The sequence below is a fragment of the Botrytis fragariae genome (assembly GCF_013461495.1).
Source record: "Botrytis fragariae strain BVB16 chromosome Unknown tig00000050, whole genome shotgun sequence".
Lineage (NCBI taxonomy): Eukaryota > Fungi > Ascomycota > Leotiomycetes > Helotiales > Sclerotiniaceae > Botrytis > Botrytis fragariae.
In genome coordinates this window covers 1,790,319-1,804,296 of record NW_023500992.1, presented here as the reverse complement: position 1 = coordinate 1,804,296, position 13,978 = coordinate 1,790,319, and the positions used below count along the sequence as shown (strand labels likewise).

The 13,978-nt window shown below is 41.7% G+C and overlaps 6 protein-coding genes across 6 annotated transcripts; 2 read left to right on the top strand and 4 right to left on the bottom strand.

The window, feature by feature from the left end:
* Nucleotides 1-74: 74 nt before the first annotated feature.
* Nucleotides 75-781, bottom strand: Bfra_004556 (putative inorganic phosphate transporter pho88 protein; the record flags this gene model as incomplete). Its single annotated transcript, XM_037334957.1, has 3 exons — nucleotides 75-487; nucleotides 533-693; nucleotides 762-781. 3 exons carry the CDS (start codon nucleotides 779-781, stop codon nucleotides 75-77), a joined length of 594 nt encoding a protein of 197 aa, XP_037193491.1.
* Nucleotides 782-1,395: 614 nt separating this feature from the next.
* Bfra_004555 (uncharacterized protein) lies at nucleotides 1,396-2,507 on the bottom strand (the record flags this gene model as incomplete). Its single annotated transcript, XM_037334956.1, has 2 exons — nucleotides 1,396-2,176; nucleotides 2,269-2,507. The coding sequence occupies 2 exons, from the start codon at nucleotides 2,505-2,507 to the stop codon at nucleotides 1,396-1,398; spliced, it is 1,020 nt and encodes a 339-aa protein (XP_037193490.1).
* A 3,616-nt stretch (nucleotides 2,508-6,123) lies between these two features.
* Nucleotides 6,124-6,425, bottom strand: Bfra_004554 (uncharacterized protein; the record flags this gene model as incomplete). Its single annotated transcript, XM_037334955.1, has 2 exons — nucleotides 6,124-6,248; nucleotides 6,359-6,425. The coding sequence occupies 2 exons, from the start codon at nucleotides 6,423-6,425 to the stop codon at nucleotides 6,124-6,126; spliced, it is 192 nt and encodes a 63-aa protein (XP_037193489.1).
* On the bottom strand, nucleotides 6,426-6,989 carry Bfra_004553 (uncharacterized protein; the record flags this gene model as incomplete). Its single annotated transcript, XM_037334954.1, has 1 exon — nucleotides 6,426-6,989. One exon carries the CDS (start codon nucleotides 6,987-6,989, stop codon nucleotides 6,426-6,428), a length of 564 nt encoding a protein of 187 aa, XP_037193488.1.
* A 962-nt stretch (nucleotides 6,990-7,951) lies between these two features.
* Nucleotides 7,952-9,266, top strand: Bfra_004552 (putative mitochondrial phosphate carrier protein; the record flags this gene model as incomplete). Its single annotated transcript, XM_037334953.1, has 3 exons — nucleotides 7,952-8,289; nucleotides 8,364-8,778; nucleotides 8,849-9,266. Exons 1-3 carry the CDS (start codon nucleotides 8,199-8,201, stop codon nucleotides 9,264-9,266), a joined length of 924 nt encoding a protein of 307 aa, XP_037193487.1. The 5' UTR covers nucleotides 7,952-8,198.
* A 2,938-nt stretch (nucleotides 9,267-12,204) lies between these two features.
* Bfra_004551 (uncharacterized protein) lies at nucleotides 12,205-13,704 on the top strand (the record flags this gene model as incomplete). Its single annotated transcript, XM_037334952.1, has 1 exon — nucleotides 12,205-13,704. The coding sequence occupies one exon, from the start codon at nucleotides 12,205-12,207 to the stop codon at nucleotides 13,702-13,704; it is 1,500 nt and encodes a 499-aa protein (XP_037193486.1).
* Between the last annotated feature and the right edge of the window lie 274 nt (nucleotides 13,705-13,978).

The following is a 13,978-nucleotide window of genomic DNA, read 5'->3' as shown; positions in this document are numbered from 1 at the left end:
TGAAGTCTAATCCCCAGTTCCCTGATCCCCAGTCTTTGAAAACATTACATCGTGTATGTCTGATGTTTGAGCATCTATTCGTCCTTAACACCTCCACGACCTGCCTTCTCAGCAGCTTCAATAGACTTCTTATCTTGTGCTGGGGAAGCTCCTCCTCCTTGAAGACTGCTCATCAAACCAGCTGGTGCCTTGAATGGTCTCTTCATGTCTCCAGTAGCTGGCTGTCCGAAAAGATGAATCTTAACCATGTTACCCTCGAATGCGCCCTTAAGTGGAATAATAGATTGGATCATGAGAGGGTTGGTGTATTTGAAGTACAAGTGCATGACAGCCATCATTCCAACACCCATCAGTTGTGCCTTGTAGAGAGCCTTCATTTGATCGCTATCATATTTGTGGACGGTGGTGGTAACGAGCTTGGGTTCTTCGGCGGAACCCATTTGAGGTTGCTCGACGTATTTGAGAGTAGTCATATCTATGTCAACAGCTATTAGTATGCATATAATTATGCGCAATGAGTGAGGCGACATACCCTTCTTCTTGTTGATCAAAAATTGAGTATAAGCGTAAACGCCTGCGATGATGACGTTTGATAGAATGTAAATCCCACGGACAAGGTTCAAAACGTTGGGATCCTCGAGAGGAACACGTTTAGAGACTTGCATCATCCCAAGGATGATGATCAAGTTGGTTCTATTTAAATCATCAGTAACAATCTCAAGAGAAACAACGAGACGGAGTTTCGGGAAGGTTGTTCATACACTTGAGGACTGATAGCCATTTTGTCTTATTTGGAAATAGGAACCGGTATGAAATGATGGAGATTGTTTAGGAGATCGTAATTGAATGCGACCAAATGATACTTTGAAGAGATATTAATAAGTAGACAAGAGTTGTTGGTCTCTTTCTGGACTTTATGTTGCACTCTTTAAAGAAATTGACAGATCCCAAGAAATAAATTTGAAAGAGTGGAAAGAAGACAATCGTCGCGATTAGAAGCGGCGGCCCTAAGCTGTGCTGTGCCCGAAGCTTGCCTAACAAAGTCTAGACCCTTGTAAAAGTGGCTGAGGACAGATTTGATTTTGTCTTTCACTAGCCATCAATGACTTACATCGTCGTCGGCGTCGCCGTATTAATGATTCTCTGGATTTTCGAATGGTACGAACCAAAGCACATACTGTCTAGGGATTCAATACAACAGTTCCAGTGATGTCCTTATCATCTCGTTAGAATTATTGCAATTAGTCACGAGATCGAATATACCTCTAAGGAATCAAATATGATGAAGCAACAATTTCATGTTATCAGCATAGAAATAATGAACATTCAAGGCAATCCTCAAACATTCTAATAATTCAATGTACAAATTTGTTTACTTATAAAATATGAAATGACTCAAGTGAGTCTCAATTCTAAAGCGAGTGCATCCAGAGCTTCTATCGCAAGGAAACTCTTCCTCGTTTCCTCACTATTCCAAACTTGTCCACATCTTCTAGAATCCCTTGGTGTTCTAGGTTCTCGTAAATTTACATTGTGATATGTTATCTTTTCCATCTCTTCCTTTACCTGCTCCTGTCGAGAAGCCTCAACCTCCAATAGGTGAACCAAGTTCTTTGTTGAAGCTGACTGTGACAAAGAATGATGCTCGACTTCATCTACTGGAATCTTGTGGGCAACGAGTTTCATTTTCGGCTGAAGATATGCTGGCGCCAGTGTAGATATGTCTACAAGTTCGGTGCCTTTTGCTTCCTTGTCAATCTGCAAAATCCCCCAAGAGGACGTACCGTTAGATCTGACACTACCACGGTTTTCTCTGTCGCTTCTCTTCTGGACGTTGTCGTTTCGAGTATCCTGCTGAGAGCTTGAATAGTTTAATATTGTTTGTGATGTGGTTAAAGCCATACCAATTTCGTGGTTTGGGTTCGATGGTGTATATGGTTGATGTGGGCCATAGTTCGCGTTATATACCGGAGACGGGACTCTTCCTGTTGCAGGCTCGCCAACTATTGTCTTATGTTTCGAGGTCTCGGTACACACCTTTGGTGCAGCCGAATCGAGAATCTTACGAGTGAGCTGCATAGGTAAGACTGGGTTCGGTGCGAGGACTTGTTCTTCAGCGCTTGATGTCGGCGCGGCCTTAATGGATGTAGGAACTTGAGAACTCTTCCTGGTGGCACTAATTGGAAAGGTCAGTCTTGCTTCTTGTCCTCAAAACGAATATGCTACCGCAATGAATTTGAGAACGTATGTTGGTTGATAATTACATACCTGAACAACGATCCCTGTTTGCTACGAACACCACCAGGGCTACGACAACGCAACTTTCGTAGAAAACGTGGCATTTGACGTATTTTATCACGAAACGGATTCAAGACTTTCAAATCCTTGACACAGGGACGATATTGTAGACACCTTCGCCAAATTGAACGCGAGTCTACTCTTTCATAATAAATTTGGCGTGAACCACGATTAGGGTTGATGATATTGAACGTTTGTGGGTTGTTCATATTCTGTGGAAGGTAATATTGTAGTGCGCCTTGTTACAAAGGGAAGAATATAATGATGAATGGTTCTCTTAAATGCATTGCCAGACTATGATTCAATTATTCTTCACAATCATACACGTTAATTAGCTAGTCATGACTTGACGGTATGGAACATGTTATTTATTTCTGTAAAGTTACAGTCATATTCATTGATTTCATGTTCAAAGGACGGCATTTAAACGAAGCCCCCTGAATCACAATTTCGAAAGCCTCTTATAATCTTCTTTGGTGTCACCCCCTCTAGAAAAAAAGATACTTGGATTGTAAACTTAAAATCTTTGCAACAGCTTGGAAACCCCTCTCATAAATTGTCACCTTACAATTTCGGCCCAGTAATCGAGGGAAGTTTGTCATCAGCATGCAATCTATACTCATCATGTATTTTTGACACTGCCGCTCGTGTTTTAGATCTCGAGATATTGAGGAAGCAGAAGCAGCTGGAAGATAACCGAACCAAAGCTAGCTAGGATGAATCACTTTCTACAGCAGATTCAAACAAACATCCACAAGTTTGCATAGCTGTATGAGTAATTGTTATGAATCTCATATTTTGCTATCTAGTCATTATTTAGTTCAGAGCGGACAGGTAAATTCTAGGAATGACCGACCTGTCATTGATTACAAATAGAATTTCGACTCTAATGAAAGAAAAGAAAAGACTCTGGTAACTCTGCCTTCTCGGCTCTCGGCCCTTGAAGCTCGAACACCATGCTTTGTCTCAGTCCAGCTAAGAAGAGGTGTTGTAATTGACAAATGATTGTGCATCCTCTACCCCAACATATTAACTCTCGGTCCGGCTGAGATATGAACATTCATTACCAAAATCAAATAGGGAAACAGAGGGATGGGCAAACGATGACTGTAGTGCCTATTCTGAGAGGTTTGACGGTGTTGAGACCCGAATATTCAAATGATAGACGATAATGAGAAGTTAACTACTGGATGTAGGTGGACAAAACGGAATAGGGTTAAAAATATTCATCAAAATCGTTGCAGAGTTGAGGTTTGCGAAAAATTGTGATCCGAGTTCGTAAACCTGCCTCCGATACTAATCAGAACCAAAATCAATAAGCATAATAGATGAAATCGCAACATGCATACCTTTGTTACTCAAATTCTTCCAATACCTTCAGTCCCAAATCTCAAGTCTATCCCCACAAGGTTTGATTTCTCTTATATCGGCAAGTCTTGTTTTTCCGCAATTGTTGCATTCAAAACCGCACTGAGTACACATTGTTGTAGGTTATGGTTGATGTTCTGTGTCTTTATTGAGCTGCGGAGTTATTGAGATGTGATGTTGTTAAAAAGGAGTAGAGAAAAGTAGACTGGCATGAATTGTAACTTAGGTAAACCGGAACTTCTTATCGTTTCTACGGAAATGACTCGATCATGATACCAACTCTCGCATCATTCACATTTTTTTGAATCAGTGCACGAGTCTTTTGACTGGATCGAGCATTATCTATCTCGAATTGAAGAGGTTTAACTGATACCAGGTGGTTTTTGCTCTCTTGCGCCACCCTACCTAACCTTTTTCCTTACTTTTCCTTTTCAAAGAGGTCTCTAAGATGCTTATCTGTATCTTTACTCTCATTATCAATCCACAAATAACCTTCTTTTGCTCGGCGTATCTCACGAACACATATTGATCCTCACCATTTCGTCTCCCAAATTACCATATGAAATATCATTCTCAAAGCTACACATTTTCTTGTAGTCGCATAGCCAAACGAAGTACACAATAATTTCGAGATTCCCCTCAAACCTCTTCTGCTTCTGAGGTAGCTGTATAGTAACGTAAGCCTTCCCGTAATATAGCAGACGATGATTCATTCTCGACTGCTGCCGAATAAACATGTGCAGAATGCTGTTGCACATATCTTTTGGGTATTTTATTTCGAATTTCATGATATCGGTAATGAGTGTATATGAAATACGAAAAAAGAAAGATCCTAACGCGCGCACCAATATAACCTCCGCGCCCTCCACACATCATGCCCAAATCAAAATAACAGGGAAACCTCCAACGAGAAATTCACTCACCAGGTGTCCTAATACCAACCCATACCCCATCCACCAAGCTCAACCCTCTAAAATCCTCCAAATAAATACTTCAATCCCACCACCTCCTCCATAAAACAGATCTGGAGCTCTTGGACGTGCTGGCCTCTTTCCTTTGCGCATTCTGCATTCCAAGTTCTCAATGGATCCTTGGGTTTGGTTTTTCATCGGGCAGTCGTGATTCGTTCTTCCATGAAGTCGGATTATGTTTTTGGTATCTCTTTTTGCTTTTGGGTTGGTATGGATGGGGGTGTTGGGATTTTTGGACGGGGGTTCGAGGTTGGAAGTTCGGATGTGGTGGTTTCGTGGGTTTTGTGGGGGGGGGGGGGGGGGTAATTATTCACTCGTGAACGAGAATCGGTTGATGGATTGATGATGCGCATTAATATACTAGTGTAGTGAGAATTGAAGGACATTGAAGGTTATGTAGTTGCAGGCCTGCATTAACTTCTGCAGCTCAAGTAATATGTGTTAAAGATATAGAATATTCTCCCAAACCTTGGTATTATTATTCAATTACCCCTTAATCCTCTCTCCAATACCACCATTTCCCAAGTCCATAATCAACTTCCTCCTATCAAACCCTACATCCTCAAATCCGCTCATAGCCCCTCTCCCTCCCCTTCCCCTTCCCCTTCCCCTTCCCCTTCCCCTTCCCCTTCCTCTCCAAAATCCACCTTGGCGTCATGCGTGCACAAATCCCCGGATGAATTCGACGATACTCCTTTTCACAATCCGGACAAAGATGTTTCGGAAACAAATCTCTAACCTCTCTATTGAGTTTTACATGACCCGGTGGACACGCGCATGTGCTTCTATTGCCTGAGCCGAGACCTGAGTGGTAGATACCACAGCTATGACCATGGGCTATTTTGTGGGGGCAGAATTTAAATCCGTAAAGGAATTCTGGGGCCGGAGATTCTGTAGACATTTGTTTTTTCTTTCTTTGGAGTTCTTGGTGTTTCGGTAGAGAGTGTTGATGAGTGTGTATTTGATTTGATTGGAATAGCTATTGGTAGATACTCATCATTTATATATATGTGTTGATCATGCGAATCTGACATTTTGTAGATACTATTCAGCATTAACTTGTCCAGACAGAACAATACAATTACTAGATAGTCGTGATTGTGCTACTACTATGAATGTTGTCATTTTCGGTGCCCCACTTATTCACTCCCCTAAATTTCAATCCTCGCTAAATGCTTGGCTCTCTCCATCACTTAATGAAACCAACCATTCATTCGAATACGACGTATAGAATGGAGGAACTACAGGTGACAGCTTCCCATGAAAAAAAAATATGAATTTTCCATGGAGAAAGAAATCATCACTCATAGCAGTTGCGACACGAATAATTGTCATGATAAAGTGATATTTAAGAGAAAAATCTCGCTTGCATATTATCTCTGGTGAAAGATAGGCCCATGCCAGGTAAGGACTAATTCTTAATCGACATTCATAGTAGTTCCCCTATGCCCGATACTTCCTGCCTGTCTAGCTTATATGTACCCGACTAGCATAGAATAGATACCATTGATCTACTCTCGTATAGGATTGCATCATCCGGCCCATTGGCATCTCCCAAGGCTTCGAGTTGTTGGACAGTATATGCCCATGATTTAAGATGGAAATGAAAGGCTGAACTGATCATGAATGAAAGTATTTCCCTCATCAGGAGATACCCATCTTGACCGGTATCCTCAACTAGCTTTGTAGTATTTGAGTCGTCCGCGTAAAGTCACAAACACTCATTGGTAATGAATCGCAGACTTGATACGTAGCTAATCCCACAAGACTCTTGTAATTGTAAAACATTTAGTTTGGTCTTTGAGAGCAAGGCTCGTCCTCTCCATGGCAGTGAAAATCGCTGTTTGGGAGCGCTCTTGGATCTGTAGGAGGAAAACCTGGAGAATCTGATCTCATCAGATTGAGAAAGTCGATAGGTAAATCCTTGTGGAGGCTCATGGCCATTGCTATGTCCTCAGTTGTCCAAAAGTTTCGAATATCTTCAGAGGTGTATTCAACGAAAATGTAATACATGCAGTGACACATAAACTTTTGTAAAGGAGAGTCTTTTGGTGTCAGTTGGTATACATCGCTGACCAAACTTACCCTGGGGAATCTGTTAGACTTCTCATATGTATTTTTGTATGTATTGAGAGCAAGATCCATGAGCTCAGGCAGGCATAGCTTATCTGCGAAACTATACAACGATAGTGGATTCAGGTCATACTGAATCTTATCTAATGCGGTAGAAGCATTAAGGACTCGCAGAGTACCAAAATATATCCAACCCATGAAAAAATCAAAACATTTTGGATCGTCTTCTGGAAAGAATGCTCTACCTTCCAATCCCTTGACAAAGCCACTTGAAAACATCTTTTAGAAATATAGCACCTTATCACAAAGTATACCGCGATGGTATTGACTCGTTTCTCACATGCCACGACGACTTGAGACGTGAGGTTTTCAAAATGATCAGGACCCAACGTGAGGAAACAGCTTTCAGAAAGCAGATATTCAATCCAGGATACCGGGTTCATGAACATGGAGAAGGCCAGCCTTGTTTTCAGAGATTGCGGCGGGTAAACTAGCAACCTCTACAGAGAAAGCAAACAAAGTGGAATAAGGAAAAGGGAACATTGTGTGTGAGCAGTGTTTAAAAATCATATTTCGGGTAGTAGGTAGCAAATACGCTGGGAGGAAGTCTTCCTGTAGTCTCCGAGTCGTGGAGCAAAGACAGATTGATAGCTAGACAGGCAGACAGCTAAATGCTTGTCAGCCAACCATGAAAAATACCATTCTAACTTTTGAGACTTTCGTTGATATACATGCCTTACGTTCATAGTTTCTGTTTTCGCAACGTTGGTACCAGCGTATATCTGAGATACGAATTGACATCAAGTGAAGTGAAGTGAAGCTTGAAAACCCTCCCAAAATAAAGTACAAGCTCGGACCGGCCAAGCCGGAAGCAGCATACACGTGATCGTAGATCATTTCCCCCGCCATCTTCCATCACTACCATTCCTGATCATCCATAGTAGGTCGAAACCTCGATTCTTCTACACGTTTGTTAGATATTACTCGAATACAGTTTCAAACATCTACAATCCATCGCCTTACCGTCCTACGTTCCCGAATTTCCCATTCGTATATGCACAATAATCCAATGCCAACGGCGAGTTAACTCCGACATCCGCTCTATCCTGAAATGACGTAACATATCATTGATAGCTACCCCTGTAGATTGGGCTAGAATTTCGGGAACAACATAAGGACGAAGCTTATCAAGGAACATCGGCACCACCCTTTGACTTGACGTCCTACTACCAAAATAACTTTGAAGAACCACTAATTTATTGTGCTTTTTCCAAGTTTCTGCTCACAAGAATTTGTGTTTAATACTTTGCTCTTGCTCTCATCCGGTCTTCCATACTTCATTAATACACAGACTTCTTACGATTGTGAGGTTATTGTCAATTCACAAGTCAAAAGGCGGCTGCGATAAGGAATTCCATTCAATACCTACACAAACATCACCAAGCAATAACCAATTCTCCCCAAACCAACCAATTGATCTCTGTCAAAATGCCTTCTCTCGAAAAAGCTCTTCCGCAACCCAAGATCGAGCTATACAGTGGAAAATACTTTGCAGCTTGTGGACTTGGTGGGATAATTGGTATGACCCCTCTTATTTACCCCCCCCCAATACCTCTTCCCGATCTTCCGCAGCTAACAATCTCTTCCTCTCAGCCTGTGGCCCAACTCATACCGCCGTCACTCCACTCGATCTTGTAAAATGCCGTCGTCAAGTCGACTCCAAACTCTATACTTCCAACCTTAATGCCTGGTCTAAAATCTACCGTGCCGAAGGTCTTCGCGGAGTCTTCTTCGGATGGTCTCCCACATTTGTCGGATACTGTTTCCAGGGTGGTGGAAAATACGGTTTCTATGAAGTATTCAAATATTTATATGGCGAGAAATTATTCCCAAATGCGAATCAAACGGCGATTTTCTTGGGTGCCAGTGCTAGTGCGGAGTTTTTGGCCGACATGGCACTTTGCCCTTTTGAGGCTATCAAAGTCAGGATGCAAACTACGTTGCCGCCTTTTGCAAACAGTTTGAGAGAGGGAATGTCAAAGGTTATTAAAGAGGAGGGATACGGAGGGTAAGTTTGGTCTCCTCTTCCAAGAGATCTCTTGCGATTTGGAAACGTATGCTAATTGCTCCTTAAATAGACTCTACAAGGGACTCTATCCTCTCTGGGGTCGACAAATCCCCTACACAATGGTGAAATTCGCAACCTTCGAAACCACCGTCAACAAAATCTACGCTTACTTGGGGAAGCCGAAATCCTCTTATTCCGGTCTCCAGCAAACCGGAGTTTCTTTCCTCGGTGGTTATATTGCTGGTATTGGTTGCGCTGTTATCTCTCATCCAGCAGATGTTATGGTCTCGAAACTTAACAGTGATAGAAAAGCTGGAGAAGGAGCTGGAAAGGCTATGACGAGGATTTACGGAAACATTGGATTTCGAGGTCTTTGGAATGGTCTGCCTGTTAGAATTGTAATGATTGGAACATTAACAGCATTCCAATGGTTGATTTATGATAGTTTTAAGGTTGCTTTGGGCTTACCTACTACAGGAGGTCATTAGATTAGATGGTGTTGGGTGAAAAATGGTTGGAAAGAAATGGGGAGATAGCTCTTTGGGGATACGGAGTCGGCCGGATGGATTGGTTTGGGTTCTTTAATGAGATATTAATGAATGAAATGGTTTATTAAAATTATTCTCCAACACTTAATTATGGATATAGTTGATGGAATAGACGTGTAGCTCACGCACTGGTGGTACACGGCTCTGAAACCAGAACACCTAAGCAGGGGGTGTTAGCGAACTGAAGAACACAATTATTCTCTTTCTCAGAGTTTTCCTATCAGATATCAACTGGGGCACCCAGATCTGTTCACCGGCGATTGTTTCATGCAGATTGAGAAGGGGAAACTCCAACTAAGTCTATCCAAATTACTCAGACTGTACGATATAGGAGAATTTGAAACAAGGACTCTTCTAATCCTTGTCATATGTAGAACAATTTCTGTAGAATCCGAAAGATACATCCTCTCTACATCGTTGATCGGCTCGCTATCATTCCCCTCTCTCAGACTTAATGCACAATCAGATTTCGTGGGTGGCTGTGTATTATCTTCCTATCATTGGTTCACGGAAGCAAGGTGTTTAGCTCGAGCCGGAGCTCAGATATTTGGAACGTTCCTGTGGAATTACTGCTTGGTTAGAGACTACGATAATGGTTTGAGTTCTTTTGGATTTTAAAACGCACTACCAGTATTTCCACAGAAGTTCTGCTGCGTTCAGTATTCAAGACTTTGTATCCAAGAGGGCCGGCTTCCTAATTCAGCTAGAATCTCAACCCACGTATTGTTCCGAACTTCTTAGAAAACGCTTCGTCTCACTACTAGCTTCGACAGTTGGTCTTTGATGTTGAACTTGTAGTGTCTTACCCTTGACCTTCTCCTTCGAACTAATTTATTACAATTCGAACAAGCCGTGTATAACGCGCTGTTATTTTGTCGCAGAAATTAATTCAACCCATTCCATTTGTTAACGATTCTATAATCGAGAACATCGAGCTTCATCTGTTCACTGAGGGCCCTTTTTGGCATCGGCGGACCCAAACTACCGAAGCATCTTAGAGTGATGTTTGAAACCCTAACGCGGCAAGGTAATTTTTGTCAGGAAATGATTTGACGTAGGAATTTGAGAGCAGAACATGGCTATGGCTTTGGTTTCTTCAGGAAGCGAATGTAAAGACTGGATCATGATTATTCGAAAAACAGCATTAACCATGGATCCAGATCCCAGGTGAGAAAAACTTTAGTTCGTCCGGTCCTTGGAGCCGGCTTTTTCATGCAGCGATAAATGGCAGTTTCCACGTGTCCGCTTCACGACGGGCGTAACTTAATTGTTCTTCTTTATCGAATTCCGCAGGGATCCCGGCGAAGTTGATATCATAATCGCCATACCGTACGGCATTGATTCGCTCAAGATGAAATGTCTTGGTGACTAGAATGTAATTCGACGGAAAGAAATATACTGCCACAGTGGTCAAGTATTTTCCTCGATGGTGAGTCGTCGAGGCAGAAGTTATATAATGAACTGGCGATTTGGATGAGAGTCAAAAGTAGAGGCTTCAAAGCTAGGTATGCCAAAAGTAATCAGTCAGAAATCAAACTCAGACCTACCAAATTATTCATTTCAACCTTGTCATCCTGTTCCTTCCTATTTCAATTTCCTATGCGTCATTCCTTCTGCACGAGCTGCCACTTACTTACGTAGGTATCTAGACAAGGTGAAATGGAAAACCCATGTAATATTGCGCATTAGCACCATTGAATATATCTGGTCATTTCTGACAATTTTACATCATTTGGAAATATCGCAAGATACATGACTCGAATTACAGAAGACTACTAGCAGCGAAGCTTTTCAAACTATTTACCTGCAGTACGGAAACTTTTCATACTTCGAGGGTCGATTACAAAACTGGATTATGTTCTGCGTGTTTGACAATGAACCTTAACGAAGGTGATATGTGAGGAAATGCTTTACCCCTTCTTTTCGTCACTTTATTCGTTTAGTATGTGTGATCAGCTGAATTGCGCTTCATCTTAGCTTGGGATCACCACTTCTTGTTTGTTAAGTTTTTCTAGCTGCTAAGATACGTCATTGAAGTGATTCTCCTTTTCTATATTCACGCTGTTCACAAATAAGACAGCACTCAAAAGAAGTTTCCCGGGCACACGAAGACAGTTCGAATGATTCAATGACCTCAAAATGTATACTTAGCTTGCAAGTTTGATGATGGAGATTCATGTAGCAGATGCGACTTTTGTGAGATCTGTATACCTTCACTTCATACTATGATGACAACGGCGCCCTCTTTACGCCCGCCCGTCTGAATGATGTTTCGATTTCTATGACGTGATATTTGACCTTGGAAGTTATTGAGACTTGTCATCCATTAGTATCAATTAACCAAATAAAGCTTAATCCACCGCGCCAAACCGTTGAAAATTATGGAATATGACAGCACTCCTCAACGTCCGTCGATCTTTTTCATAAACTATACCTAATCAGAGCATTGAATAGTTTATAGTGCAACTATCTTCCGATATTTCATCGTTCGACATACCACTAGATGGAAATTTCTCTCGCTGATTAACTCTTAAATTCCATTTTTGTATTACTGAGGGGTGATCTCCCCCCCAATCGAGTTTACGTTGAAGCTAGAGCTGTCAAATGTCTAATCAAGTGTCAACGGCTTTAACACTAGGGTTCTGTTGGAAAACCACACATATATATACTTGAAATTTTCCTCAATCTGAAAGATTTTTTCTTTCTTTCTTTCTTTTTAACGATCATTACTCAACTCAGGAACATCACTGTCATTACTTCATATTGGCTTCTCTGCCTCATACCATTACCAACTTCAAGACTTCAGATTTTACATCAGAAGTCCATCCACATCATATCATTCTCATCTCCAATAGATTCAACACCCAAGACTATCACCATGGGTAGATCAACAAACATCACCGCCGCAATAGCCAGCGCCGTCGCTCAGGCTACTGGCTTTACCCTCTTCATATATTTCAGTCCTCTAAATCCTCTACACAACTCTCCATCCTCTTCTCTCACTGACAAAGAATTATTATGGCACCAAGGTCGTCATCAATTTTGGGCTATCTTATTTTTCTCATTTACATTCAGTATGAGTTTCATGTCATTTGCATTGAGAATCAGGGATGAGCTAGGCGACAGAAGCAAACACGAAGACGCGTTGAAGGCGAAGACAAAAGAGACGACAGAAGAGAAATCAAAAACTACCAAAGTGACCAAATCGACCAGTTCAACCAAACTTACCAAAGTGGAAAGCGAGACGCACGACACTAAAGAAGCGAGATCCACAAAAATCGAACAATCCTCTGAGGAAGTGAGAGAAACGGACGAACCCTCCAATTTCGACGAACATGTGAAAACACGCGTGGAACTTGTCAATACCAAAACCGCATTAAAGAAGGAGCAAGAACGAGTAAACCGTATCGAGCAAGTTATGGAGTCGCTTCAGGCACAAGTTGGTGTCTTGCGAGCGAGGTTGACAGTTCAAGACGCAGAAGCTAAGAATAAACGTAAAAGGGTACAGACGATGGAGGAGGATGGCCAGAGACAAGCCGATATCTTGGCAACGAGAATCATGACCCAAGAGGCAAAGATGGAGGAGGTTTTGGAGAGATTAGATGAGAATGATAGTAGTCACGACGCAATCGGGGTGTGGATTGAAAAATTGACACGCGAAGGAAAAGAGATAAAGGAGGAGCTCGAGAGATTCGATGGTGTTGATGAAGAGATCAGTGAAGTGTATCACATCTTGAGAAAGGAAGTCAGTAAAATTCAGGAAACAGCAAAAGATAACCTCGAGGAGCTTAGGGCAGATGCACTGACCGTCGAGCAATATTGGACCGAGGAGTTTCAAAGGATCGATGATAATAGGCAAAGTAGAGAATGGGATTTCAAAGAGGAGATCAAGATTGAACTCAAAAAAGAATTGAAAAGAGAACAGGAGATGAGGGAGATTGATGAGTGGTGGGAAAAGAGATTGGGCCAAGGAGAGATTACCGAGGAAGAATTGATAGCAAGCCAAGAAGCCGAAGATGAGATGGAGGTGGGAGTCACAAATACAGCTTCTAGATTAGAGCGCTCTTCGCAAACAGAAGTTGAGCCTATAGAGACAAGAGTCGACGAAGAAGTCGAAGGAGATATGGGTGGCCATAAGAAACAAGAAACACATACATCGGCCGAAATTGAGACGCCGATTCAAGAGAAAAATCATCCTCTTTCGAAGGCTGTTGAATATGCTACGCAGAACTCCCTCGATCAAGAAAGGAATGCCGAAATGAAAGATATCGAGCAAGGGAAAGATGAAGGCATGGAAGATATCACGCATGAACTCGAGGACGCGGCTGAGGTTGAGGGGAAAGATAGTGATTTGGATAAGGAGTGGACTGAGCTTTGATATTAGAAAGTTTTTTAGTTTTTTTTTTTGAATTTTGCAGAGTTTGGGGGTTCAGGGAGTTCAGGGAGATCTGGGAGTTGTGGGAATCAAAAGAGTTATGGAAGTTATAGGAGTTTTGGAAGCCTTGAGAGTTATGAGTGTCATCAATATATACCCAAGAAAATCTCTCATTATTCATCCTCAATTAACATAATGTAATAGATAATTCAAAAGTTCAAAAAAGAAAAAAGAAAAAGAAAAAAATTAGAAAAAGATTAAAAGCACATGAAACGAA